This window comes from Perkinsus marinus (assembly GCF_000006405.1).
Source record: "Perkinsus marinus ATCC 50983 genomic scaffold scf_1104296937060, whole genome shotgun sequence".
NCBI classification, from domain to species: Eukaryota; Perkinsozoa; order Perkinsida; family Perkinsidae; genus Perkinsus; species Perkinsus marinus.
In genome coordinates, this window is record NW_003213929.1 from 6,912 (window position 1) to 33,106 (window position 26,195).

General features: G+C 50.3%; 11 protein-coding genes across 11 annotated transcripts; all 11 read right to left on the bottom strand.

Moving 5' to 3' along the window:
* Nucleotides 1-91: 91 nt before the first annotated feature.
* Pmar_PMAR006909 (hypothetical protein) lies at nucleotides 92-1,109 on the bottom strand (the record flags this gene model as incomplete). The annotated part of the gene is made up of 6 exons (XM_002783338.1): nucleotides 92-198; nucleotides 268-376; nucleotides 416-499; nucleotides 544-650; nucleotides 774-925; nucleotides 979-1,109. 6 exons carry the CDS (start codon nucleotides 1,107-1,109, stop codon nucleotides 92-94), a joined length of 690 nt encoding a protein of 229 aa, XP_002783384.1.
* Nucleotides 1,110-1,398: 289 nt separating this feature from the next.
* Pmar_PMAR006910 (conserved hypothetical protein) lies at nucleotides 1,399-2,828 on the bottom strand (the record flags this gene model as incomplete). The annotated part of the gene is made up of 8 exons (XM_002783339.1): nucleotides 1,399-1,528; nucleotides 1,587-1,724; nucleotides 1,768-1,870; nucleotides 1,920-2,028; nucleotides 2,076-2,174; nucleotides 2,228-2,337; nucleotides 2,518-2,663; nucleotides 2,704-2,828. 8 exons carry the CDS (start codon nucleotides 2,826-2,828, stop codon nucleotides 1,399-1,401), a joined length of 960 nt encoding a protein of 319 aa, XP_002783385.1.
* A 169-nt stretch (nucleotides 2,829-2,997) lies between these two features.
* Nucleotides 2,998-4,072, bottom strand: Pmar_PMAR006911 (pseudouridine synthase, putative; the record flags this gene model as incomplete). Its single annotated transcript, XM_002783340.1, has 6 exons — nucleotides 2,998-3,202; nucleotides 3,273-3,432; nucleotides 3,475-3,624; nucleotides 3,682-3,751; nucleotides 3,805-3,906; nucleotides 3,956-4,072. 6 exons carry the CDS (start codon nucleotides 4,070-4,072, stop codon nucleotides 2,998-3,000), a joined length of 804 nt encoding a protein of 267 aa, XP_002783386.1.
* Nucleotides 4,073-4,645: 573 nt separating this feature from the next.
* Pmar_PMAR006912 (hypothetical protein) lies at nucleotides 4,646-6,447 on the bottom strand. The gene is made up of 9 exons (XM_002783341.1): nucleotides 6,249-6,447; nucleotides 6,051-6,205; nucleotides 5,739-5,880; nucleotides 5,596-5,697; nucleotides 5,408-5,541; nucleotides 5,214-5,365; nucleotides 5,060-5,164; nucleotides 4,934-5,011; nucleotides 4,646-4,872 (listed from the first exon to the last, which is right to left on the bottom strand). The coding sequence occupies exons 1-9, from the start codon at nucleotides 6,315-6,317 to the stop codon at nucleotides 4,751-4,753; spliced, it is 1,059 nt and encodes a 352-aa protein (XP_002783387.1). The 5' UTR covers nucleotides 6,318-6,447; the 3' UTR covers nucleotides 4,646-4,750.
* Nucleotides 6,448-11,061: 4,614 nt separating this feature from the next.
* Pmar_PMAR006913 (hypothetical protein) lies at nucleotides 11,062-11,235 on the bottom strand (the record flags this gene model as incomplete). The annotated part of the gene is made up of 1 exon (XM_002783342.1): nucleotides 11,062-11,235. A coding segment is annotated over one exon (174 nt), but the record flags the coding sequence as incomplete, so codon positions are not given.
* Nucleotides 11,236-12,296: 1,061 nt separating this feature from the next.
* On the bottom strand, nucleotides 12,297-12,758 carry Pmar_PMAR006914 (hypothetical protein; the record flags this gene model as incomplete). Its single annotated transcript, XM_002783343.1, has 1 exon — nucleotides 12,297-12,758. The coding sequence occupies one exon, from the start codon at nucleotides 12,756-12,758 to the stop codon at nucleotides 12,297-12,299; it is 462 nt and encodes a 153-aa protein (XP_002783389.1).
* Nucleotides 12,759-13,276: 518 nt separating this feature from the next.
* Nucleotides 13,277-14,374, bottom strand: Pmar_PMAR006915 (hypothetical protein; the record flags this gene model as incomplete). The annotated part of the gene is made up of 8 exons (XM_002783344.1): nucleotides 13,277-13,426; nucleotides 13,468-13,584; nucleotides 13,637-13,700; nucleotides 13,753-13,839; nucleotides 13,892-13,969; nucleotides 14,017-14,108; nucleotides 14,156-14,289; nucleotides 14,335-14,374. 8 exons carry the CDS (start codon nucleotides 14,372-14,374, stop codon nucleotides 13,277-13,279), a joined length of 762 nt encoding a protein of 253 aa, XP_002783390.1.
* A 479-nt stretch (nucleotides 14,375-14,853) lies between these two features.
* Pmar_PMAR006916 (hypothetical protein) lies at nucleotides 14,854-15,301 on the bottom strand (the record flags this gene model as incomplete). The annotated part of the gene is made up of 4 exons (XM_002783345.1): nucleotides 14,854-14,895; nucleotides 14,983-15,036; nucleotides 15,081-15,170; nucleotides 15,215-15,301. The coding sequence occupies 4 exons, from the start codon at nucleotides 15,299-15,301 to the stop codon at nucleotides 14,854-14,856; spliced, it is 273 nt and encodes a 90-aa protein (XP_002783391.1).
* A 1,253-nt stretch (nucleotides 15,302-16,554) lies between these two features.
* On the bottom strand, nucleotides 16,555-18,106 carry Pmar_PMAR006917 (U1 snRNP protein, putative; the record flags this gene model as incomplete). The annotated part of the gene is made up of 12 exons (XM_002783346.1): nucleotides 16,555-16,665; nucleotides 16,727-16,835; nucleotides 16,879-16,958; nucleotides 17,008-17,060; nucleotides 17,109-17,166; nucleotides 17,213-17,276; nucleotides 17,324-17,411; nucleotides 17,474-17,538; nucleotides 17,587-17,654; nucleotides 17,735-17,800; nucleotides 17,845-17,952; nucleotides 17,999-18,106. The coding sequence occupies 12 exons, from the start codon at nucleotides 18,104-18,106 to the stop codon at nucleotides 16,555-16,557; spliced, it is 978 nt and encodes a 325-aa protein (XP_002783392.1).
* A 528-nt stretch (nucleotides 18,107-18,634) lies between these two features.
* On the bottom strand, nucleotides 18,635-24,976 carry Pmar_PMAR006918 (DNA-directed RNA polymerase I largest subunit, putative; the record flags this gene model as incomplete). Its single annotated transcript, XM_002783347.1, has 32 exons — nucleotides 18,635-18,725; nucleotides 18,775-18,875; nucleotides 18,925-19,000; nucleotides 19,054-19,144; nucleotides 19,197-19,309; nucleotides 19,361-19,458; nucleotides 19,510-19,691; nucleotides 19,754-19,858; nucleotides 19,914-19,966; nucleotides 20,012-20,091; nucleotides 20,141-20,333; nucleotides 20,383-20,529; nucleotides 20,583-20,693; nucleotides 20,748-20,825; nucleotides 20,878-20,985; nucleotides 21,045-21,090; nucleotides 21,139-21,267; nucleotides 21,346-21,464; nucleotides 21,510-21,663; nucleotides 21,715-21,864; nucleotides 21,916-22,005; nucleotides 22,054-22,213; nucleotides 22,259-22,336; nucleotides 22,433-22,504; nucleotides 22,534-22,746; nucleotides 22,800-23,159; nucleotides 23,205-23,520; nucleotides 23,566-24,194; nucleotides 24,243-24,528; nucleotides 24,574-24,647; nucleotides 24,697-24,801; nucleotides 24,856-24,976. The coding sequence occupies 32 exons, from the start codon at nucleotides 24,974-24,976 to the stop codon at nucleotides 18,714-18,716; spliced, it is 4,650 nt and encodes a 1,549-aa protein (XP_002783393.1). The 3' UTR covers nucleotides 18,635-18,713.
* Nucleotides 24,977-25,014: 38 nt separating this feature from the next.
* On the bottom strand, nucleotides 25,015-25,954 carry Pmar_PMAR006919 (DNA-directed RNA polymerase I largest subunit, putative; the record flags this gene model as incomplete). Its single annotated transcript, XM_002783348.1, has 7 exons — nucleotides 25,015-25,132; nucleotides 25,175-25,261; nucleotides 25,309-25,377; nucleotides 25,434-25,510; nucleotides 25,561-25,621; nucleotides 25,672-25,770; nucleotides 25,893-25,954. The coding sequence occupies 7 exons, from the start codon at nucleotides 25,952-25,954 to the stop codon at nucleotides 25,015-25,017; spliced, it is 573 nt and encodes a 190-aa protein (XP_002783394.1).
* Between the last annotated feature and the right edge of the window lie 241 nt (nucleotides 25,955-26,195).

The window sequence follows — 26,195 nt, forward strand, 5'->3', positions numbered from 1 at the left end:
GGGATTTGCTCATCACCTCGCACCTCCATGAGCCGCCAGATGAGCCTGATTGAAAACATGGACAACTGTAGAGACATGAAGACATCAGGAATTACTTCGAAACCATATTCACATATTCGCTCACATCTCGTTCATCCCCCTCCACGACGATGCATCCAGGGAAACCTATTTTACTCATCCCTCCCAGTCGGAGGTCATCTGAAAGTATACTGGAATGTGTCTGCTACTTCGGTCTGCCCTCGAATGTGAATAATCGAATTATCTTACTGGCCCATTTTTGTATGCATCGACGTTTGTAGGGACTCCGTATGTGATGGAAAAATATCATCCTCCTCCCCAGCATCAGCGGACCCTTCTGGAGCTCTGACTTCTTTGCCTGCATCAATACTAACCGAACTCAGTCTTCATGCCGTACTTTGACTGCTGCTCGTACAACAGAATCATAGTCCTCTTTAGCCGCCATCTCTTCCTGTTGTTTAGTCTGCCATTCTTCACCAAGCTGTTGGGAACATTATAAGTGGAGGCGGCGATGTTCACACTTACTTTCGTGAGTCTATCCGAGATCGGGGCTAGAGCGGCGAGGACGGGGAATTCATAAGCGGATTTCATCTGAGACCGGACGTTCGCGGCAAGGAGCTCCTGCAAGTTCCCTGAATCACACAACAATGTCGTGACTTCGCCAATTGTCTACAATATAGATTCGGAGAACAATTATTGTCACTAACAATAATCATTCTGACAACTTGTCAGATTGATATTTCTATCATCCTCACCTAGTTTATACTTGACATTTTCTGAGCCCTCGACCGCAGTTATCTCAGGGAAGGCCTTCTCCTCTCCAGCCGAAGGGTACCCGTGTGGTAATGTTATCATAAACGTTACACTCGTCTCAGCATCAACCTTACCCCTCACAGTGACTGCATACCTATGATGAAAGGGTATGAGTAACTCTACTGGGAGTTCACAATAACGACTCACGCTGTCTCCCCGTCGTCCGGGCCTTCTGGTTTGTGCAGCCATATGAAATCACAATCATCTTCATAAGCCGCACATATAGCCTCCGCTTCCTCGAGCTGGAGATGGAACCATGCAACAGCAGCAGCAGACATACTACAAAATTGTTCAACTCACTACGGAGGCAATTAATTGCATCCCGACCTGACCAAAGCGAAACATTCCATCAAAATACCCGGGCTGCGACCCGCGCAACCGAACTATGTGGTCCAACAAAGGCCTTCGAACGTACCTGTCTGGTCACGATGCAGCAGGATGCTGTAGAAGTATGGCCAGCAGAGGGAGTACTCAATTCAGCAACTACGCACTACCACACAACTACCAAACATGGATAGAAAACCCATCATAAAACACATACAAACAGCATCACTAGTAGTTGAATGCTCATCGCTTTTTCTTTTCCTTTTTCTTCTCATCATTCGACTTCGTCTGTGGCTTCTTCTCCTTGCTCTTCTTACCGCCATATATCTTCATACACGTCAGGAACAGTTCCTCAAGACCAGCCTCCCTACACCTGCGAGTAAACAGCAAGAGCAAGCCTTCCCATGTCCAAGGACAACCCCATAACCCACCGAGCCGCGACCTTGTCCATATCATCCCAACCGTACTCCGTGAATGATAGAGGTAACGCCCGCATATCGTCCAAGCACTTCCCAGGAAGCACAGGCACCTGCTCTTCTCCTCGTACCCCGATATACTTCCACCGTAGCCTAAAGCATGGATCTCCTGCTGGTGTATAAGACAATCGGTCACCTGGTCACAAGATTGACAAACTCAGCGCAGTCACGTTCATCGCCCTCGATGAGAATACAGCCGGGATATCCCAGTTTCGACATACCGCCGAGACGGAGTGCCCCTGAGGGCCAATGCATAGCGCAATTGGGGAGCAGGAGAGGGCAGCCTACTGGCCCACTCTAGGATATATTTCCGTTTAGTAGGGCTCCATATGTGATGAGAGTATATCATCCTACGACCAAGTACAGGAGGGCCATGTCTCTGCTCGTACTTCTGTGCCTACTACCCGGTGCATCGATGAGGCTAAGAACACCGAGGAGTTCTACCGGGATGGCTAGGTGAGTGGCCCAGGCGTAGTTGTCCATTTCCTCTGCTGCCTCTTCCTTCTCGCGTTCAATCTCCATACCGATCCACTCCTCCTCAAACTAAGATGAGCCTATGGTTATAACAGTCCCATGGTGTAGGTTAGAGACCTCACATGAGCGAGGAGATCGGTCAATGGTGGCCCCAGAGATGCGAGGATTGGGAAATCATAGCCGCTCTTCAACTGCTGTCGCACACTGGTAGCCACTGCATCTTCAATTTTACCTTAGTTGGAATTGATACACCAAACGGTCGGAGTTCCACTGCACCGACTATGCTTCACCTCCATAATTAATGCCCTCAGTTTGGCAAAGAATGCTAGGAATATTTCTCTTCCAAAACTTCATGAATACAGCAGTTCACCACGTAGCATTTCTAGTATTAGCGTGCTTCCCCCCATAGTACGCAGTTTCCTCTGCACCGACTCCGAACCCTCAACTGCTACTATCTCCGGCACAGCATACTCATTCAAGGGGTACTCAGGTGGTAGTGTGAACATCATCGTCACTGAACACTCCATTGGGCCGTCCCTGCGCACTGTCACTGCGTATCTGAGATGCTCTCGAGTAGTGAGCAGTGAAAAGATAGTACGCAGGCTCTGCTATATCATCGTCCCCATCAGGCTCGTGTAACCACATGAATCCATCTTCGCCTCCATAGACAGATCTCAGTGCCTCTGCCTCTTCCAACTGCAATGCTATGCAGGAGCCAGACATCTATGCTGGTATTGATCACGGTTTAAAAAAGGGGGAACATAGACCTGCTGAGACCAGTACCATTCAAGGAGAATCCCCTTTAGCGACAAAGCCTGCTATTAGAAGGAAGCCTCTACTATGATGCACAAGACAGTGAATGGACAGAAACCTCACACATTATTTTCGGAAATCATGAACCAGAGCTTGAAATCTCACTGCTGCCAATACCAACTTTGCGGAATCTCTTGGTGCGCATAGCCTGTGAATTGATATAGGTCTTCAATGTCTCCACCTCATCTATAGTGAGTTGACGCACATCTCCAGGGTTCGGCACTCCAGCTGCATGAAGCGAGAAAGGGCCCAGTTGTATCCGGCACAAGTCCCGGACTGTGGACCTGACTCTGCATATGCTGCAGGGAGGAGGTGAAGAGTAGATCCCATTAAGCTGATCAGTCCCCTACTTACCCTACAGCCTCGACCATCCGTCTAACCTGCCGGTTCCGTCCCTCCCATAGAGTGATATTCAACTGCTTGCATTTGTAGCGGTCATATTCGCTCATTTCAAGTGGGAGAGGGTCTCCATTCACGTCCAGAGGCTCCACCAGTGCAGGCAGGGTCGGGCCGTCTACCGTAGCATAGCACGAATGGTTGATTCTCCATTACTCACCTTCTAGCGAGACCCCACTGCGTAGTGCCATGAGCTGTGCCCCGTTGAGGGCCGCTCCCTTCACTACCACTCGGTAGACCTTGGGGACTTTATAGACTGGATCCACCAATGATGATTGCAAATAGGTATCGTTAGTAAGCAGCAGGAGACCTACTCAGAGTAGAGGGAGCAGGAGGAGGAGTATGATGACGATAACCAGTGCTCTACCGGTGGTATCCTTATCAAGACGACCAGATGCTCCGATGTATACGCTGGGGTCAGGCAGCAGTTGGAATACCTGGGTAGTAGGCCCCTCACGAAAGTGTCCGTATCATCGATGAACCAGACTACAGTATCCCTATTCAGAGGATCATCTCGGCTGACCACATACCCTGCGGGCTTATGCATGAGCAAAGTTAGCCGACATGTGGCCTCTAGCGGGGTGCCATTAACCTGCGCTTCACCATAATTCCTTACCACCCTCTCCGGTATCCCCTACTACCAGTATAGAGTCCTTATGAACATTCACCCATCTGTTCTGTACAATCGGCCGACCATTGATACTTATCCGACCACGCTCGATAAGCCGTCCAGCCTCTGTGCCTGTGGGAATTTCCATATCCTCTAGAGCCAGTGTATGGCTAACGTACGGCTACACAGCCCTAACTTCGAAAGCAGCCTATCCACTGTAACGTGATCTGAGCCCACATGAGCCACCTAAAGTCAGCAAAGTAAGCGCCCTCATCACTATGGGACTCACTGATGATTCGCTAAGTTTCCCTTTCGAATGTTCCAACGCCGATACCCTCGGCTCGGGCTCATGACCCCAAGTAGGCTGCCAAGACACGGAGGTAGACGGCGTTGGAGGCCTCCTCCAACTGATGGAGCCTATATCCCCTCAATCAGTCGGCTCTCCTACTGTTTAATCTTATGCCACATGAACTGTGATGTATCCCACCGTCGGGAGACATTCATACATCGAGGTGAGGGCTCCCGGCATTTGCAGAGACCACGAGAGAGTATTGGCATCCTCAACTGAGCGTCTACATTAATGCAGCCCGTCCTTCAGGCTCCATGCCCACTCCAATCGGTACCCCGCCGACTCAGTTATCAGCATATTCTACCCCGAGTACTACTGCAAACACAATAGTGTGTTGATAGAAAGATAAGATGCACCCTTGAAATAAAAACGTTATCAGGCTTGGACTGATAAAGTGTAAAAAAATATCGCTACAGTGCCCTTCTTTTGGATGGTAAATGTAGCGACTAACAACAGATAGGTCCATTGCCAACAAAATCAACGAGCCCCTCTGGAGAGGCTTTCATGACTATTCTTCACGAATTGGTGTGCCGACTTCGACCTGGTGACGAGGGGCGGGAGGTGATGATGATGATGCTCGCGAGATGATGGTACTCCAACTGAAATGATGCGTCCTGTCGTCGAGCTAAGAGTCGGAACGTAGTGTATGCCGAGGCTTACCGAGTTCAGTCGATGATTGGCCACGATTGATGAAGGGATTAGTGACGGTGTTGCCAACAACGCCTTCCGACTCGAGCCCTGCTATAGGAATACGGGGAGAGGACCAAGGTACGACTCTAGTACTACCAACAACCTCCTCAAAACGCATCCAACAATCACCGAAATGGACGAGATGAGTTGCCAGAGAGACAATCTGCAGGAGACCTGTAAGCAGGAACTTCTCGGCCGGATCTGTAAAACTATAATATGCACGAGTTCACACCACATGCTTGCCTATTACCAATGGTGTGCGTCGCCTTGTCGGTTTTCCACCCAGTCTCAGCCCACAACATAGTGCGTGTCTTAGTAAGCTCTACATTGAGCCTCATGACAGCCTGCTTCACCCAACTGGGACTGTGTAGCTGCTGCGCTGTAGTAACATCAATGCTAGACCTGCCGCAACTGGGTTCCATGATGCCCTGTAACCAGCCCTACTCAGATATCTTAATCGCCCCCAGTAGCTCTTCCATCCTCACGATGAGGTCACCAGCCACAGCGGCCCCCTCCCTGCCGAGCCGACAGTCCTTGGCCGGTCCTGCCACTGCCAACGCAGCATATGACAGATCCACCTAAGAAGCAAACGAAGGCGATGGACAACTCAGTCGAGTCGATCCTGCAAATACCAAGACATCATTGACATTAGCCGAGTGGCCGCCTCGTCGCATAATATTATCTTGCAGTTTGCTTTGACGTAGCAAAGGCTTAGTTGCAGGCGGGAAACGCACCTGAGCTGAGAATTAACAGGCACAGCGTCGGAAGAGCTCACCAGTAAGTCAAGTGAGTTAGGATCTACTCCCTCTAGGGCCCCATCGCGGTGGAGTACGAGAGTCGGGTGATTTGTTATCTGTGGCTTCTCCTCCTCCTCTTCGGTGGCCACAGAAAGAGCACGGCTCATGCTACGGGAGTACCTGCATCGGAGATATCGCGCGAGAAAGCTGACAGCTCCACAGAACTGTGATATGTTATCGATGGGAACCCATGTATTGCTAACCGAGAATTCTCTTAGGGTTGATACGCTACAGAGCCGATAGTGCTCTTATTATAACAATACGAAGATGAGCAGGTACCGGAACCCTACGCTAAGGCACTTTGTCCCTCTGCCTTCACTCCGTTGCTAGCATGGCAACGACTGGCCCTAACCACTGACCGGACGGCGACGTCAACGGCTGTCTGCACTAGGTGCTTATGAGGACCATCGAGAGCAGGAAGGAGCCGGAAAGGTGGGGGCAACATCTAAGCGAGAACCTCAACCGATGGGGGATAGGAGGGGACTCACCGCGAAGATCATCGCGAGGAATACACCCGTGCAGACTATGGCTATTCGGTACAGTGCCACGTGCCACATGGCGAAGGAATCTCGACCTGAGTTGATATTGGGAACACTTTATACATGGTCAAAGTCAGATCATGCTTAGTTGCTCAACAGTGGTGGGTGCTGGGAAGCGAGTTGGACGAGCTCAACGGAGAGCGTGGTCCATCCCGCAACACACACGACAGTGTGTCTGTTGAACAACAAGTGATCTGGGAGGGTGGGAGGGACGACGAAACATTTGACGTGGAGGTCACAACCGAACAACCGTCGTTAGCTATGGAGGAGTACGTATGCCCATAATTTTTGGGCGTGCGCAAACTAGTGCATGGTTCTTTCTTTGACCGTGTCCAATGAATTGAACGTTGATCAAAGTCAGATCATGCTTAGTTGCTCACAGCGTTTTGGGGGGCTGGGGAAGCGAGTTGGACGAGCTCAACGGAGAGCGTGGTCCATCCCAGATCCAGCACCCACCACAAGATGGAGTGAGCGAACACTCTTTTTGTCCTGCCCCAGTTCATTTGTAGGTTGGGTGCAGCCTGTTGTGTGAGCGCAAAGTCGCCGATGGATAATCTGGAGACTTCAAGAATACGAAGTTTGATGTGGACTCATAATGAAAGTATGACATGTGATTGGTCTCTAGCAGATAAAGACTGTTGAGAGGAGATATAACGACGCCAACTGTCAGAAGCCCAGTGCCCGGCAAATTGAATGTCAGAGTCCTGGTAGCCCAAATCTTTCAAACGGCAGGCGCCCGTGACCCGGAAGGAGTGATAAGACCACGTTGAAACACGCCAGTTATCTGCTTGTGCTGGGTATTCGCGGATCAGCAACTTCTTGAGCTTTGACATGAAGGATGATTGAGATAGGGCTGGGAATAGAGGGCCGCGAAGCTGAACTCGTGCTTGCATCTGCACAAGGAAATGCAGGACACAGAAGCGGCTCGGACAACTGCTGGCGGTCGACGAGGAGCACGCACACTCTTTGAAGACCACGGCTTTAGTCTTGGTATCACGTAGACAGATGGAATAGACCAGAGACGCAGTGGTGGACGACGAGGATGGGGATATATCGTCGGCTCTAAGGTGGAGAATTTCGCTGAGGCGACAGACCAAAGCGATTGCGGTGAGTGCCACTCCACGAACAACATATTTCTCCGAGGAGGCTGTTGTAGGAAGTGCGATGAGAGCCTTGATTGCGTCGTCGCTAATCCTTGGGGCTTGACGAGGAGGGGAGGTTGTGGTTGCAATATGATCAATCCCGCGAAGGGAGCGTCGGATCACCGCTTGTTCTTCACGGAGCAAGGCTGGGAATCCTTGAAGAACGTTCTCCGAGGAAATAGCTGAGACATATTTGCGTATGGTAGAACTAGGGTAACCAAGAGCTGCCAAGGCTCTCATGAAGGCCTGTAGGCGGGAGACTGTAGCGGGGAAGGACGCTATCGTAAGATAGTATTTGACAGGGACGGCATACTGCTTGCGGGTTGAGTTCTTAAGAGAAGAAGATAGTAACCCTCGGTTGAGAGAGAGCTCAGCGAGGGATCCTTCGGCCGGTTGAGACGATTTCCACTCTTTGAGGCGTTGTAAAGGGCCACCAACAGGATTCAGAGAAGAGGTTTCCATGCATGATAATAAGAACTAGCTGAGGGCTGGTTGAGATGATCGATGGCTGTATATAGAAACACAAACCCGCACAAGTTTGTAAGTTAGAGGGGAAGTGTAGTGGGAGGTTTCCTCCCTGGGTGACACCAGGTAAGGAACTCAGCAGTACTGATCAACGACTGATGCCAACTAGGTCCACTGGGGGCAATTCCCCTCGACAGATTATCAGCAAGGATGTTTTGAGCTCCGGGGATAGCCATGTAGTGGAGGCGGTTATCAGTTGCACTGATAATGATGTCCACCAGGTCGCCGATGATTGCCTTGGTGGAGAACCCTTTCGTGAGCAGGCGAACGGCCCCGGCATTATCGCTGATACTCACATAACTATGCTTGAGTGACCAGATACTGGTGAGCTGGGCCAAATAAATCGCTAAGGCAATACCGAGTAATTCGTAGATGATCATGTTTGCCGAGGGGGAAGAGTAGTGAGAGAGCGCAGGCCAAAGAGATATGATATCATCGACATTTATGGAGCAGTAATAGTTTCTTGTCCCAGAACGTGATACAACTAAGGCACCAATACCAATTATAGACGCATCTGATACCAATGCATACGAGTATGGTAAAGTGGGTTGATGTAGGGGGAGGATCGAGCGAGAGGAGTTCTCTGAAACCCAAGTTTCCCAGAAGTGAATAGCAGACGAAGAGACGTGGCCAAGTCTGACGCGTTGGATAGGCAGGCCCCTTCGGGTTACTCTTGACCGTAATATCTTCATGACGGCAAAGAAAGGAGATAAGAAATGGCGACATTTGGGGTCAAGTTGAGTGACGAAGAGTAGGCGACCGATGAGAGATTCTAACGGTTGTAACTTAAACACCCCAGACGATCTAAATGAAGTCAAAGCCTGAGAGATCTTCTTTTTCTTCGTATCCGGAACGGAGACAACAAAATGAGTGCCTGTCGATGTAGAGATTGGGCATATATCGAAGCCGATGAAGGAAAAGTTGGAATGTAAACATAGTTTTGACCATGAAAAGGGTAGACCTACGGCGCACTGAATACTAAGTAACAGTGCAAGGCATAGATGGACCGCATTTGCAGGGAATAGCCATAGAAGATCGTCAATGTACGAGAACCCGAAACCATGGTCTCGAAAGAGAAATCGAGACAGCCTATGTATTGAAGAATATAGGCGTACCCAAAGATATGGGCTTGAAGCCAGACCGAAGGGGATACGACAATGACGAAATAAGCGAGCTTCCGACGGTTGTGAGCGAAGATCCTCATGCGATAAAGCAACAACTAGAAAGTTGCGCTCTTCGGCGCGTACTGCACAATTACGGAAAGCTGAAGCGATGTCAGCGCTCGCTAATGCTACGGGAATGTTTGAGGACTGAGATAAGGCACTCATATGACGAAGGGCAAAGATCAGCTGAGAATAGGTTGGAAGTCGAATCGTCTCGTCGAGGAGAAGATTCTCATTCAAATGATTCCGTCGATAATCCTCTATTAAACGGAAGAATTTGCACAACTGCTCAGCAGGAAGACGTTCCGGATGTTGGGGCATTGCATCATCTTCTTTTTTTTGCTATAATAGCGACTTTGACCTGCCAGAAGGGGTCACCCGGAGGGAGAGGTTCCATCCAACCTTTGTCTAGTTCAACCTTGTACATAGACTCTACCAAGGGTAGTTGCAGATCTACCGAAGAGTAATTGGCCACTAGGTTATCACCCACATAGGGTATGTCGTCGTTGTCGTCCCATCCTTGATATTTATCCGAAGATGAAGGAGGGAAGAGTCCGTTCGACGAGGGAATAGGATAGGATGGATCGAGGCCGACTGGAGTACCCTCAGTAGTGACTGAGTGGATAAAGACCCGATCAGGATCATCAGAGTACAACAATAAGGCATCGATCAGCCGTGAATGAAGATCGCTAATGTCGTTGGGGTCCTTGGTAATATGAAAGAAATCTTCCAAGTGGTCGCGTACAGAGTCAGCGGCAACCTTGGCCGATTGTTCCAAGAGAACTTGCTGCTGCGAAGAGGGATGTCCGCTGATAGAGGAGAGTGTGGATGCCAAAGACGACACTGCTGGAAGATGAGCAAGAGAGGCTAGCAGGGGTTCGGTAAAGCCATGCTGGAATGGGTCGATGAGGTGCTCCGGGAGAGGGAAGCACTTGCCAAAATCAGCAGAACCGTCGGTGAATAGTGGTGTAGAGGAAAGGCTAGGCGTCTCATCAACACGGGACCATAGGTCCCGTAGGGCTTCTGTAGAACTCGTTAGTGTAGTCGTTGTTAAGAGAGCTAAGCGGCGACGTTGACGTTTATACGACCGCGTTCTGGAAGTACGTCCAGGGAGATGACTGTGTTTATGGGGCATGAAAGTGAGCCTACAGGGAAAAGGACCTGTGTATCCAAGACAAACATGATCATCATGTGAAAACTCGAGAACCCGAAAGGGGGGCGGTTAGAGATGAAGGAGAAGGTAACCATGAGGAGAGGTGAACATGGTGCGAAGACTGAACTTTCAAAGTCAAGACAGCAAGTATACCAAGAGCCGCACGGCGGACCGGAAGAGATCACTGAGAAGTTAGTGGGTAGACTCAGTTTTCAGACCTCCTGGACGTGAAGTGCGGGAGGTTAGCGAGTTCTGACGGGATGGGAGACTCGCTCGGCCGGGAGTACGTCCCGGCAGAGTAGCATTCTGAGCCGAATAACGGAGGTAGGGTGGCACGAATTACTTCCTTCCAATTATTTCCTTCCATTTCCTTCGGAAAGATGAAGGAAATTTAGAAAATTCTTTCGGGCAGGAAAAATAGGAAAAATAGGAAAAATAGGAAAAATAAAGAAAAATAAAGAAAAATTTCCCGAAACTGCCATAAATGGGCATAAAAAAGCCAAAAAACGGCAGGTGATGTCTATGATATATGCCTGTGTTAGTGGTCTCGGTTAGACCGAGTATAGGGAAACCTTGTTCGCCAGGATGATCAAAGATTTTTGTGGCGAGCGAGAATTCGATTCGCACTTTCACTGGAAGGCCCAGGTTGCGGTTTCGGTTATTGCGTGGCACTTCACAGTGCGAGGTTCGCACCATGATCATTTTATTCAAGCGGGAAATGCTGCACTCCCACAAGCACAACACGGTGAAGTATTAACGTAGCATACTCCAAAACACACGGATAGGTAACCCTGACGCAGGCAGTGGTTCTGTAACCGGCCGCAGGCTCAGAGTCTGAGGCTCTGACTGGATCAGTAATTGCCGTTACGGACAGTCCGAGCTTTGCACCTCGCTTCGCATCATAACTCGTCAGTGTTCCCATCTGCGTTCCTTGCTGATACGCGCGGTCGAACCTGTGAAAGTGATCGAAATTGGAAGGTTTTATTGGTGACTATAAGACATTTCCAATGCTGGCCGCCGCGAGGACTGCCGTTGACAAAAGTTTTCGACAATCCCCTTATTCGAGAAAAAATAAGACTGTTGCTGCTGGCATACATGATGGGCACGATAAAACAGAGGCAGAAGTGGTGATGGTAACGAAGGGATGCAGACATTAAAGAACATTAAAGATGCAGACAATCAAGAAATGTCCAACGACAGCTCTAATCACCGAGCGTTGGAAACTTTCCAGTGGAAAGCGCGCTTGTTCAGCCGCTTAACTTTAGCGCCCTGGTCTCCTCCAGTGTGGATATCTCACATATCTTGTAACGCTTTGAATCAGTTACATCTAATCAAGCTATGAAACATGATTAGTAAGCGCAAATCATCTGCTAGCAGCCTGATCGAATAAGACAGTGACGCTCTGGCCTGCCAAACCTGGCAGGCCAAGCGGAAAAATTTATTTTTCCGTATTTTTCCGTATTTTTCCTTCATTTTTCCTTCAAACTTCAAATTTCCTTCCGAAGGAAATAATTTTTCTATTTTTCCTTCCGCGTGCCACCCTAAACGGAGGTGCTTAGTTGGGGTGAATGGACAGATGCGATCCTTCAAGAAGGGGCATTCCTCATATGAGAATGGGCAGTAAGATTGCTGAGATGAGGGAGCCGAAGTTGTAGAGCGCTGGCGCAGATATGTTGTTGGTTGGTATGGGGTTGATCTGCGGGAAGCATACCTCCCATGGATTTCCGCGAGGAGAGCGGAGTCGAAATCCGTAGAAAGACATCTCAACAAGCAAACCGAGTAAGATAGTCCAGACGATGCTGACAATTGACGAGCACGCGAGCTCAACGAGCGTCGAAACTTCATGTCAAAGTCGATAGCTGCTGAGTCATTCAGAGCTCGAGCAAGTGATACCAGCTTGAGAGGGTATTCTATAAGGGCTAAGCTCGATCCCGTCTCGGTCAGAGTATGCACCGCAAATGCCCACGGTATTGTAACGGATAACAACTCTGACAAATTACGGGGACGAACCTCTCTAGAACGTGACGCTCTGGACGAATAATCTGTAGTCGTGACGTACAATTCGCAGTAGCGCCGGGGTCATTGTGAAGTCGGCGAAGAGAGTAGGAGAGGGGCAAAGAGCAGGCGAAGGGTTAGCCTGCCATAGAGATGACGAGAGAGAGGCGAAGTTGGTAGTATCGACTCCGCCGGCAGCAGAAACGAGCTTACTCGCTTCGGTCAATGCCGACCGAAGAATTCTCTCGTATTTGAGATGTAGAAGGGCGATAGATTGTTTATCCTTCCCTAGCGAAGAGACTTCGGGGATAGCCGCAGTCTGGGCGACTTGTTGCAGAGCACTACTCTCTTTAGCAAAGTTCACCAAAGCTGACGGATCGTCGATACCGATATGGGAGAGAGCAGCTAGAAGAGCAGTGCGAGGGGCAAGTTCCTCAGCGTTAGAACCAAAGCAGGATGCTAAGGGGGTGGGGGCGGGCATTTAGGTGTGAGAGTAAAGAGAGGAGAGCCCTACTGGATAAACACGCTCGATCGGAGGCGAATATCGCAGAGGCAAACCTCGCCCTGTTCTCAATCGGAGAACTGAGAGGCTCGTCAAAGAAGTGAAACTCACATCGTAGAGCCCTCCAGCTACCTCGTGACCAACAGTCAACGAGAGAGCCTCCAAAGTACGAGCCGTCGTACTCGAGGAACGAAGCACAGGTAGAGGGAAAACGCCCTCAAGACAACGGACGGTCGCGTCCGATAGATTACTCCCAAGAGTAGTCCTCTGGGAAGTTCAGTGACAGTGGGGAACGACGAAACATTTTGACGTGGAGGTCACAACCGAACAACCGTCGTTAGCTATGGAGGAGTACGTATGCCCATAATTTTTGGGCGTGCGCAAACTAGTGCATGGTTCTTTCTTTGACCGTGTCCAATGAATTGAACGTTGAGAAACGTAGAAGTTCAAAGCGTTGAACATCAAACGACTGATAATCATCCGGCTTCGAGTAAGCATCATAGCATGCACTCCTCTAGAAGCTTACCCTCGTCATCCGTCCAGTTGGCTACAGCCACTACGAGCCATGATTGATATGCTAGTATCGGTCCCGATACCTTCTTAAGGGATCCACGATGTAGGTAGGAAGCGATAGCAGCCAGCAGCACCTGGGATGCGGAATGCCAATGCATCAATACTTTGGGCATACCATTTGTGTGGCGTAGGCACTGATGCTACCTCGGTTACTCTCAGCAGAGGCTAGCCCAAGGGCGCTGCCCAGGAGGGTCCATGCGAAGAGGGGCGCTACGCAATACACTGCACGGATCTGATGACCACAAGTAACACGATAACTGTTGGAGGGGCATCGGCAATGCTACCGCGCCGCCCTTGATCAGCAACTGCAATATAATATGACCGGGCAGTAGCCCCCATAGAGCGTAACTAACAACAATAGCGGCAATAACGGGGGAATCGTCCTCTCTTGCCTACTTACGCATCAACGGCTTCATCCCTCCCTTCCCATACCGAATACACCAGTGTGGATACCAGCATCATCATAGATGTACGCATTGTGAAGTATCTGTCCGGATGATATTACTCACCACAACCTCAGGTCCTTGTCGTCGCCCTACAAGGCATTCTCCGCTTCAATACGATCTGTAAACCATTGGCGAGGCGATACCACTCCCTGCCATTTAAATGCGGTATTCCTGTGATGATCGACATGCAGCAGCAAGCACTCGAGAGAGAGCATTACTTTGCTAGCATCTTCGTCATCACTTTGAAGGAGCCCATAGTCGAGGCAACATACTGGGTTGTGGCCATGCGTACACGTCTCATTGCTCGTACCTATCAAGGGCTCAACAACCCACGAGGGGCATCGGAATACTTCCTACGAATCTCGCCGTCTCGATGACAGCAGCCTGCAGTGCGAAGGCATCAGCAGCTGAGCTCTTATGCCCCTGCGTGATGTGAGCACTCATACTAGACTGTATGAGATCAGTCAACAACTCCTCACTTGGCAACGAATCTACCGGCAGGATGCAAGAGGCATACTCCACGACTAGATGCTTACTTTCGGAGAGAGTAGCGACGACACTAGTGAACTTGAGCATGAACGAAGTAGTGACCAGCCCACCACAGGATGCTGGGAACGACAGAGGCTTCCCACTACGGGGTGGGTGCACCTAGAAGACCTTCTTCGGAGGTATAGATGGGCAGAATTACGTTACGGGCCGTTACGGTTCACTTTTACGGTTACGTTTCAAGCCCCGTACCGTAAAATTACGGCGCCGTAACGGGGCTTACGGAGATGCAGAGGACAAAACTAGGATTGATAATTCAAATCGCCTAAATCTATTTCATGTGAATGCGAATCCGTAGATAGGCCGGCTTGGCAGTTCCGAACCAGCCTGGGAGTAAGACGGATGGAATTTGCAAAGGAGACGAGTGGCAAATGCGACAGCAAATGTTACTCTCTCAGCGGCTCGGTTGAAATTCGAGCCACAAGAAATGAGGTTAACAACTATTTGAGCTATCGTCGAGTGCACTACAGCGAATCTTTCCGCCACAATTCCAAAAAAACAGTTCAGCATCAACCGTAAAGTCGTAAGGCCTTTCCGTAACCGAAAACTGCCTACGTTACGCACGCCGTCACATAAACCGTAAAAGACGTTACGCTGCCCATCTATATTCGGAGAATCGGGTAGAACGACTTCCCTACCGTTTGAGCGAGGGTGACCAAATTACCAAAGCAAGCCGCCTGTAGATGGGCCACCTGAATTGCTGTACTTTTTATCGAGGAAAAAGTGTTAGTGATACCCGCCGAGCTCCCTCATCATCAGCCTGTTTCCAGGCCTGATATAGAGTCTTCTGGCATACTGCTGAGGCTGCTCGAGTTAGACCGTAGTCCTAGGAAGTAGCAATGAGTAGCCGCATCCAGGGACCGAACCCACCTCCTGGACTTCAGAGGGCGACATCAAGGTGTTGCAGAGGGTGTGAAAGTAAGTGAGCAATGCCGAATCGGCCTCCGCCAGAGACATCTTGCTGGATCCACACAGTCTACTGCTTCTACACCGTACCTGCTTACACGATGATTTGCTAATGCTCCTAACAATTAGCGTACTGACGACAACATACACGTGACACCGAAGGTGACCACGGAGGCTGCTATACACGCCAGCATACAGAGACCGATCTCGGAGTAGATGGAATCCATCATGCCGTATCTGCTAGTAGGCAGTCCGCTTTCTCAGGAATCACTCACTCACATTGGCACAGTGCAGACCATAAGTGCCCCCAATGGGACACTGTACACTTCATTTATCTGAGGACCAGCGAGGGATGATGCCTCGTAACGATAGCCGCAGGGCGTGACGTACAGGCTCAACAGTATAACCAAAGGCATGCAGGGCAATGAGGGGTAGGGCCCAGACAGCTGCTATGTAAGAGTTATATCTACGTAATGGGAATAGCGACTGCTCAGTTCGAGGGGCAACCAACGTCGTACTCAGCCGAGACGGCATCGAACACTGCTCTGATTGCTAGTGTCCATATAGCAGCGAAAAAGAGTGATATAATAGAGGCATTGATGACCTACAACATTGAAGAGGTTATGAACACGCAGCATTGGGGAGGTACAGTCTCATGTTACTTTCATCGAGTTCCTCCATGCACCACACAAGCAATCCCCAGCTGCCAGGAACACGGTCATAAGGGCTAAGGCCGCAATGTCCGGGCCGAACCAACGTGCAACAGGCGGTACGAAACAAAACACCTGAGGAGGACAGCATTCCCACCTTGGGACCGACCACGGATATTACTGATGATAGAATGGTGGATATGGTGAAAGACAGCATGTAAAATGTGCATGGGTAGTCGAGAAAATGTCGGGCAAGCCGGAGGTTCATTTTAACTATGGTACGGTAGCACGAAAGGGCTGCCAACGATAGATTTCCCCAGCTATCGGACGCAACAGTAGCAGGGAGTACTAACGCGTATTAACTCTGTGCCAGCACCCTACCAGGTTCAACGGCAAAGTCCTCCCAGGCCATGGCCATTAACGACAAGACAGGAAGACTGGGACTCACAGGAGGCTTTGGTAGAGCCTTCAGTGTGCACCGCCGATGGGGACACAATGTCATTGCAGCCACCGAGTCCCAACCCGCACCCCTACTCTCCCTGGATGGGAAGCCCAAGACCCTCTTGTTACCCTCAACACAACTCCACGACAAGTTGATCCCCAGAACGTCATCATCAAAGTTATATTAACCCGACATCAGCTGTATGATGATGATCACTTCCGAGCGTAGGATATCTTCACCAACTGCCCCTCCATAGTATAGTCGCCTCTAGCATTCTTAGCCATAGTGGCCTGGAACTCGCTACTGAAATCTATGAACCCGACCTACAATAACAATAGATGCAGCCCTGACGGCTACGCACCAGCTGCGTGAGATTACTCCTACCTGTCGTTCTGCTATCACACGTGTGCCCTCGAAGCCTGGATAGGACTTGAACACTGCTGTAAGCTTCTCAGGAGTGCACCTCGGGGGTAGATTCTCCACGAAAAGAGTCCTACCAGGAGATGTGAGCCGACTTGCCAATAGCCTGCCCTCACTTATTAGGAACGTTAGAGTGCTGTACGACCTTAGGCGCTGATACTGAGGTGTTGAAGAAGTCCTCTGCAGTAGTTAGTTTCTGGATGAAAGGCATCCCCAACGTCGGCCTCGTCCGCTGGTTAACTCACCTTCTGTTGAACAGGTTGTTGTTGTTGTTGCTGTCCAATATTGAAGGGCATGCCTGGAGGGATATGTAGTACAGAAAGAGACTAGTCAGTATTCCCCCTACCTTGGAAGCCCCCAGCGGGCACACCTGCAAAGTTGGGCACCATCGGCTGCATACCAGCCTAGAAAGGATGCCTAGGCATAGACAGGTAACGCCCTCAGACCCACCGGCATAGCCCCTCCAGGTACTGCTGCCTTGGCCGCTGCTGCTGCCGCTGCCGCTGCAGCTGCCCTAAGAAAGCTCCCTTGAATACGAAGAGCCTTGACGGTGGACATTACGCTTGTGCGGCTGCATCGGGTTGCAGCTTAGCCTGTGCTGCCTCTCTCATCTCCTTCAACTTCTCCTTATCCCGACGGACGTAGGTGCCTTCATACAACCACATAAGCATGTTCGGATATCATCACAAGGTGTGTTATGCCGTGTAGTACCTTCCTTCTTAGCAATCGCGTCTGATTTAGTCTTAGCGTATGACACCCGCATGTTCTTGCTGTACCTAACGTAAGCAATGTACTCCAAGGGCCTCAGCAGCTTGCGGCCCTACAGACTGTGGCCTTGCAGCTTCTTCATCGCAGACGAGGACTCCTCTTTCGACGAGAAAACGACAAATACCTAGAGGCAATACGACCATACATCCGACGGCTTACTGGGCATTGTTGCTATGAAGACTCCGACCGAACCCCCGTCCTCACCTGACCCCTCCGTCGGAGTGATCTCATCGCAATACAGTCGATGACGGTACCACAGGATTTACATAACTAAGACGAATACTTAGAGAGAGGATTAGGCAACCACTCCGGACCTCGAGGATCGATTTCTTAAGCTCTTCAGGTTTCACTCGATCATTGAGGTTGTTGATATAGAGGGTCTCGTTGGGAGGGAAGTCGTCTGGAGGCCTCTCATGGGGATCCTATCATGCAGCCCGATTGAGCTCAACCAATATACCACGATACTACGTGAGCTAGCCGCTCAGCCAGAGGTATCTTGGCCATCTCGGGGGAGGCTGAGCCAGCCATATTCTGCCCCTGCTGCCCACTCTGGGGAGGTGCAAAACCACCGGGCATGGGCATCATATTCGCGAATCCAGGAGGTGGAGGCATGTTGCCGAATGCCCCGCCTGGTGGGGGCATAGGTAGCATACCCCCAGGCCCTCCAGGGAAGCTAGGAAGTCCTAGAAAGCGTAGATCGGTGGGTGAGAGAGGGTATATACTATACCTGCTGGTGGGGGCGGCATCATCCCTCCTGGCATACTACCCATTGGGGGCATGGGAAGACCCCCTGGGGGCGGGGCAGGACTCTAAAATTATAGCAACTTCCACCCACCACGGCATATGTGGGATGAGATACACCAGCCGAGAAGGAGGCCTATAGTACCTTCCCACTAGACCCTTGCGGCATACCCATGAAGGGTAGTGTGGGCATACCATGTGGAGGTTCCTGTTGTTGAGGTGGGACCCCTGACATTTCTGAAATGATAGCCCCTCTGTCAAGTGCTGTCCTTATCCATCTATGATACCCATTCCCTACACACCACTTAGCGACTGAGCTCTACACAAATGATTATGGCAGTAATAGAAACCTATATAGCGTGAAGTAGCGAGCATAATCGGAGCTCTCTTGGTAAATACGTTAACGACCTTCACAACACCACTGGCCGACCTCCTATATATATCACGCGAAGACCTGATCGAACACAGCATGCGGTGATCCATACCATAGCTAGCCTCCCTACGAATTCCTTCTTCGGCTTCTTGACCTGAGTAGTCAGCTCATCCTTAGCAAGCCCCCGTACACTCTTGGGCATCTCCATACGTAGATCGAAGCATCCAGTACCTATGGACGAATAAATGGTAGAAGTGGCGGTTACCCATTCACCACGTACCAACACTGGCCTGCTTGCCGACGATGATGGACCCAGCTGGACTCTTTAAGGTATCATACTGCGCATTGTTACAGGCCTGAGCATGATGACAGCTCACGCATGGCCTGCTATGTGTGGAGCCTTCCCTACCTTAGTGAGGAAGTTAACACTAGTCTCGAATGTCATCTGCAGCCATGGGGATGCGTGAGCCTCCATACCTCTACGGCTGAAGGGACGGAACCTGGAAGGGAGGAACATTACTGCTAATAAGCTCAGCTCAATACTGTCACTACCCTCCATGATGAGTCATGTAGTCAGAGATGAGCATCAAATGCCTGGGGTCGACACCGATACCATAGTGACCGAACACTCGGAGCACCTCTTGAACTATAGCCGCACGTGCTGCCTACAACGGGAGCAACCATTTTCCATACCATAATTGCCTGAACACTGCTACCTCTACACCATACCGATCCAAGATAAGACCGATATCATTGGTGACTATGCGGTCATGGTCGATGCCATCAAGGCCCCATGCAATATCGAGGTTAACACCTACGAGGATGGTTATAAGTAGCTACTAACCATAAAGGGAGGTTGGCTCACCTTCAGTCTCAATCGTGACCTTATCTGACTGACCAGGACGGGGCTCCACCACATGGACGCTGGTGATGCCAGGGGTCTGCTGGATGTATAGATCAGAGCAAAGATCTGCGACAGCCTCCAGGATAAGAATCTTCCGAGAGATGCCCTGGGAGAGCTCAAGTGGTCGGGAACGGAGAACAAACCTGAACGACGACATAGGATAATCATCGATGCACTCACTGTATAACAGAAGCGAGAAACTTACTTCGGGCCGTATAGACGTCCAGACTTGTTGAAGATGACTTCAGTAGAGTTCTTAGTCTTGGAGACCTGATACTCCTCAGCAGTAGTCTGCCCTCCAAGTGCAGGTCTGAAGATACCAACGCTCACAGCAACAGCACCACTACCACAACACGACTTTTTACCCTTGAGTGCCCTCCTCAGCTACGGGGGTCTCGTTGTCCTCCTCGGCCTCATCCTGAGACAAAGCCACTCACAGCACACCATACCACTCCTCTACTACATCATCCTTCTTATCATCATCACCTGCTGCTGCGTCATCAACAAGGTCATCATACTGTCCTTCATCAGCATCATCGGCATCTACACCCACAATCAATATACATACAGAGAGCATCCCCTGCACGCCTACCGCTAGCAGCCTCCATCCTATCAAGCTCGGCCTCCCTCTCCTCATCGGTAGCTCGAGCACGCTGGGCTAGTGTACGAGTGACGTTCTGGCTTTCGTCGCCTTGATCCTTCTGCTCAGCATTATTCTCATCCTCGGGAATCTCATTGAACACATCAGCTGCTCCCTCCTCTTGCTGGGCCTTACGTGATGTGATCTGAAGAGAACCATGTCGATCCACGGAGGACCACAGAGAAACGCCTCACAGTAGAGGTGCTCTCAGATATCTTGATGAACTTCTTGAGATTTGAGTTGAGCTTATCTCGGAAGTCATGGTCCAGGAAGTGAGCAATGGCTGTCTGTGACAAACTAGGATATGCTTTCTGGATCATAACGGGGTCAACCAGTTCAACCTGCCCGAGGGAAGCTCATCAAGCATCGTGATGGCAGTGCATGGAGTACTTACCACAAGCTCGTAGGTTCGCATGGTCTCTCCACTAGGCTGGGCCGCAGTTACCGACTCCAACACGTGAGTCGCCACAACCACGTCCTTCAGAGACACTCGTGTCATCTTACCCTGAACACAGTGACGATTCGAGACACACCATAGCGCCACTCCCTTGATCATTACCTTGAGCTCCTCAGCAACCTTAACTCCCCCGAGCACAGGGAATTCCATAGCAGGGGTTTCCAGGTGGCGAGATGCGGTCTGAGAATAGCACAATACTCTATGTGATCCGCAGCGCGACGAGATACCTTACCTGTACAATCTCCCTCAGTCGAGGGATACCTAGTGTGACGTTAACACCACCATGACCAGCAAGATGGAAGGTATTCAGGGTCATCTGGGTAGAGGGCTCTCCCATACCCTGACAAAGGAATACCACTTCACATCGTCGCTCAACAGCTCAACAAATCTCAGCCTCACCTGAGCAGCCAAGGTACCAACAGCCTCACCGGGATCCGCGAGGGTCCTGAGAAGAGGTCAATAATGGAGCAGGAGAGATCACTGCTCAACCCACCTAGCGTATTTATGCATGATAACATCACGGAACTCCTCAGTCGGCATCTTCTTCTCCAATTCCTCCGGTCTATGGGAGAGATACTCCGTCAATGCATTCTCCTCTCGCTCGGACATAGCACCAGTGAACCTTGAGAAGGACAACATACTACTTCAGAACTAGCGCTTAGTTGCAAAGGCTCTCGTCATAAGAGTCGAAGAGTAATACCTCCATGGGGGTAGCATGCTGTTCATAGGAGGAGCCTTGCCTCCGTTCGTATGAGTATCCTTCACCACAAACGCGATGTGCTCCTTCTCCTCGTCTCGCAGCTTATCGCTAGCATTAACCTAATTGCCACCATCCGCCCATCATACACGTATAGATTCCCTCACCTCCTTCACGAGGTCCTTGGTCCTTCGGCCACTCTGAGGCTTCTCCGCCCACTTCCGATAAAGGGCCGGCAAGTTGCTCTCCATCTTAGCCTCCTCCTTAGCGACAGCAGCACTCTTGGCCATGAAGGCAGAGTTCTCATCCAACACATCGAACCTTATCATGCGAATATAATAGAAGTATTGCTAAGTCAGTGAGTGGCCTTACTGTTCCAAATGGCTGACCTTGGTCACATCCATACCATCCTCACCATAAAGGAACTCGACGATCGATGAATCAGTATCCCGAACAGTATAGTCATAGTTGATAGTAATACCCTCCAAGTTCTTCACCAAACATCTCTGCAAGTATCCAGATCTATACACCAAGGCATTGGATAAGAAGGAGAAGAACTCCCAGGCTGCTCACCTTGCTGTCTTCACAGCAGTATCAACAAGGCCCTCTCTACCAGCCATACAATGGTAGAAGAACTCTTGTGGCCGATATCCAGTGAGGAATCTAAAGCGCAGATTCCAAGACAGTAAGACCCGCATTATAGATGCTCACCTGTCGGTAATGTAACCACCAGCTCTCGGGCCGATATCATACTGGGCAAAACTGGGAAGGAATCGCTGATTCCTCATACGAGGAGCACGATGTCCCTCCAGTTCCTGCTGGCCCAACATAGCGTCAATCATTGAGTGATTCACCTTCGAACCCTTTGCACCTACACAGCATCCATATGAGTAAGTATGTTATGAGGTGACGGTACCTGTGCTGACCATAGCCGAGAAGCAGTTATCCGGGAATGGAGACACCTGGCCCTTAGGGAATAGGATGTCAATGAGTTCTGAAAACGAGGATATCTCATCCCCACAGTGAGTGCATCAGCGCCTGGCTACTTCCCCAGTAATCCCTGTTAGCGGACAGCATCGTTTCCTCCAACTCTTCGAACATGGGGTGTTGAACCTTAGGGTCCGCTGCATACAACTTGCCTGATCGTTCATACCACTCCGCTCTCAACCTATCGAATATTTCACCAAGTACCTATCTCCTTCTGGAGTTTATGTAGAGTCTTGACGTTAGCCTCCTCCGGGCTATTCTCATTCACCCAGTCTCTGATCTTATTCCAGGAGTCTTCCCTAGCCTTCCTCAACATCTGCAGCCTTGCCTCGTCACCCTCAGGAGTGATAAGAAGATCCCTCATAGCACAAGTGAAGCCATGGTACTGGAGGTAGAGGGTGAGCATCCTACCCATACCTGAGCAACAGTACATACTCCCTCCTAAAGCAACAAGACTACCAACAACTTACCAGTGAGTAGTAGTCCAGCAGCCTTAGGGCCACACAGCTCATAGAAGAGATGTGTAAGACCATTAGCCGTAGCACCAAAGGAAGCCTTATCCAGGACACCCTCTATGAGCTCAGTATCTCTGATAGTGACCATCTGCTCCTCCTTGTTACCATCACTGACACCACCCCAGAGATCGCCAGGGGTCTTGGCCTTAGCATGGTGATTAAAGCCATTGACGATGGCTTTATCCGTACTGTGAGTAGCGAACTTGATAAGACTCTTGAGGAAGATGGTGATGACCTGCTTTCCTGTCCACAATGTCTGTGGCTTTACGATGACTGGAGGCTCCATGACAATTCTAAAGTCCTTGGGCACCCCAGCTGGGGTAGTAAGCTTGGTCACCTGCCCTCTAGATTTAACACTACCAATACCCGAGGTATCGCCTTCTATAGCGGCTCGCATGGCAGTGTAGATGAGGTTCTGAACTTCAGTTTTCCTCATGAAGTGATCCCTTGCAGTGAGGAACACACCAGAGACAACATGATCCTGGATAAGACCACGAAGGGGCTTGCCAGAGGTAGGCCCCAGATACTGGTGATCGGCAGAGGCTATATAGATGGCTTCAGCTCTGGCATTAGAGTCTTGAGGACAATGCAAGTTGATCTCATCACCATCGAAATCGGCATTGAATGTGTTACAGTTGGAGTAATGCATTCGGATAGTCTTCTCCTTACTGAGCACCTGACATGAGCTTTCAAACTACCTCAAAGGACCAGTCCCCACTACCTTTACGAACAAAGCCATAATGCCTGGCTTATGCAAGGTAGGCTGACGATTCACCAGCAGAGGATCACCATCCCTCACATGCCTGAGCACCACTCTAGGCTTCTTATCTGGGTTGGTACTCTGATATAGACTCCTAGCAATGGCCTTCCTTTGATGAGGTTGTCGACCCTTCAGTGACACCAGCTTGCCATCCGGGAACACTACAGCAGCGGCGCCTGGGTACTTATCGGGACCATTCTCCACCAACGCCCGCAGGTAGTCTACGTTAAAGGAGTTGACCGGCTCGGGCACAGTCAACTGTAGAGCCGCGAACATGGGGAGACCAATCTGGTTAGTCTCCAGAGAGACATCCGGACTGATAACACTACGAGCAGCGTAGTTAACACGCTTGCCCATCATCTTCATTCTGAATAGACCCTGCTTCCTCTCAAGAAGCTGTCGTACACCAAATGCCACGACCTTGTTCTGGGCCTTGCCGCTCTTAGCAGAATCTAGATAGTTATTTACGTTATTCTGCAAGTCAATGAGTGCAGTTCCAAGAGTAGTCATAGGCCCTCTCTGAGGAGTGTTGTCAACAGGCTTCATAGTCTCATCCTCATCCGAAATAAGGTTCGGCAAGGCATCACCAGCTGAGTATAGCACAACGCATCACAAATTGACCACATACCCAAACTTACCCTTCTCCCTCTCATTTGGGTTCTCCAAAGCCTCTTGATCCGTCTCAAGCAGCTGTCTGAGCAGGAGATTCGACTCTAGGATGTTCTTCAAACAGACCGTGGAGGCCGGTAAGAATCCTTGATTGTCATCACTGTCACCACCAAAACGTAGAGGTCTGAGCTTATTAGGCGGTACCACAATATTCTGCATGAAGAAGATATCCTCTCCACGACCGACCGAGGCCGGGAACAAGAACTCGAGGACCTGCCTCTCCTCACGCCACAGCTTGTGGAGGAGGTTGCGTACCTACACTCGAGTTCAACCACACACTACAGCTGAGTGGAAGCCTACGTAGGTTGGAGTGACGAACTTCTCAGCGGCCTTGCCTCGAAGCTTCCGGAAGATCTTATTGTATCCATCAACGCCTGAAGGCTCAAAATCGACCAGCCGCCACCATTGTTACGGTTAGTTTACGGAAAAGCTCCGACTTAGCCTTGCAGTTGGGGCATACTGCAACAGAGACCTCATTCTCGAACTCCGCCACCAGGTCGTTCCAGGCTTGTATCTCACCTGAGCTGCCTGAGAAGGCAACAAGCCGAGCTCCCAACGTATACAGAGGATCGCATATCTCACTTATGCCCCAGCTAGTGTTCTTCGCAACTAGTTTTTCGAGGTTATCATTAACCTCATTGTGGGCTAGGCCCAGCTGTTTGACCAAAGCTTTGACCCTGTTCTGTTCCTCACCGTGGCCCATAATGTATGGTACGTAAGATGATGAGCCATCCTCATAACCTACAGCATGAACCTCGGACTGGCAGGCTCCTCAAGTACTGCCCTACTAGCATGCTCAACAAATGCCTCTCGGCTGTCCGCATTGGGATCTGAGGTCATATCCCTCTCCATCGCCGATCTAAGGGAACTTATGATCAAACACGAGTCTACCACACTTTACTTTGTTTTCTCGTCGCAAGGCTCCATGACAACATCATGAGACTCGGGTTCAAGACCAGCAAGGATGAGCTTGAATCGATCGCAGTATCTGTCGAGACCATATAAGCGGCTGAACGGTGACACTAGCGCTCTCACCTCTGAGTTACAGCCTTGCGGACACGGAAGTGATTGCAAGAAGTGCACATTCTACGCAACACATTGTACCTAGACAACACCGATGGTGGAGCGGAGGGCCTAGGGGAGGCATGTGCGCGTATTACAATGTTCGTATGAGGAACGGATTGTACACATCAGTAGCGAGCTTAATGTGACCTAAATGACCAGGACAGTCGTGGACCTGAGAACAGAGAGGTAGGGCTGAGGGTCCCGCAAGGCAGTGGTGGCTACCCCCAGGCCACAAGTTTTGCACAGATCACCAATATGAAGGGGTCCCAGCGCGGGGTCGTATCTAAATAGTTGCGTTACCCGAACAACCCGGAGATTCCTCGCTGGTATTACAGACCGTCGGGCAAGGGGGCACCCGCCAGATTGCCGAAAGCGGCAACCTCTGTGATTTCCTTAACAGATATATCCTGAATCTCCTTCGGGGACATGTACCTGCCGCGACGAACCCGGTACAGCCTCGGCAGCCCCTTGCCGGCTATCCTCAGTCTAATATGCATCGCTTCTCTCAGCATACCACACTTAGGCCTCCCTAAACCCCCTACCCCATATACTACATGAACTGTACATCGTGTATCGAGCATCCCGGACGGATCTGCTCCTCGGATGCCGCTGACATTGTGGAGAGCTACCACGAGGAACTGAGTGGGGAGATCGTTCTCAGACTACACTACGAATCACAGTTAACTACGGAGATGAAGTGACGACAGGACTCGCGCCCATGAGTAACACAAGTCACTGGGACTTGTACCTGGAGTCTAAGACTGTTTTCGCGCGTGTAAAAACGCACCAATACCGGGATTTATTTTCCACATTTAATCGTTTGCTCATTGGGCTGTCATCCTTTCTCCCCGTCTACG

Excerpts from the sequence above, each read along its gene's own strand:
- Pmar_PMAR006912 (XM_002783341.1), bottom strand. The coding sequence starts at position 6,317 with ATGTGGCACGTGGCACTGTACCGAATAGCCATAGTCTGCACGGGTGTA. Across the intron at positions 6,206-6,248 it reads TCCTCGCGATGATCTTCGCG|ATGTTGCCCCCACCTTTCCG; the intron begins GTGAGTCCCCTC and ends GTTCTCGCTTAG. Across the intron at positions 5,542-5,595 it reads CTAATGTCAATGATGTCTTG|GTGGATCTGTCATATGCTGC; the intron begins GTATTTGCAGGA and ends TTTGCTTCTTAG.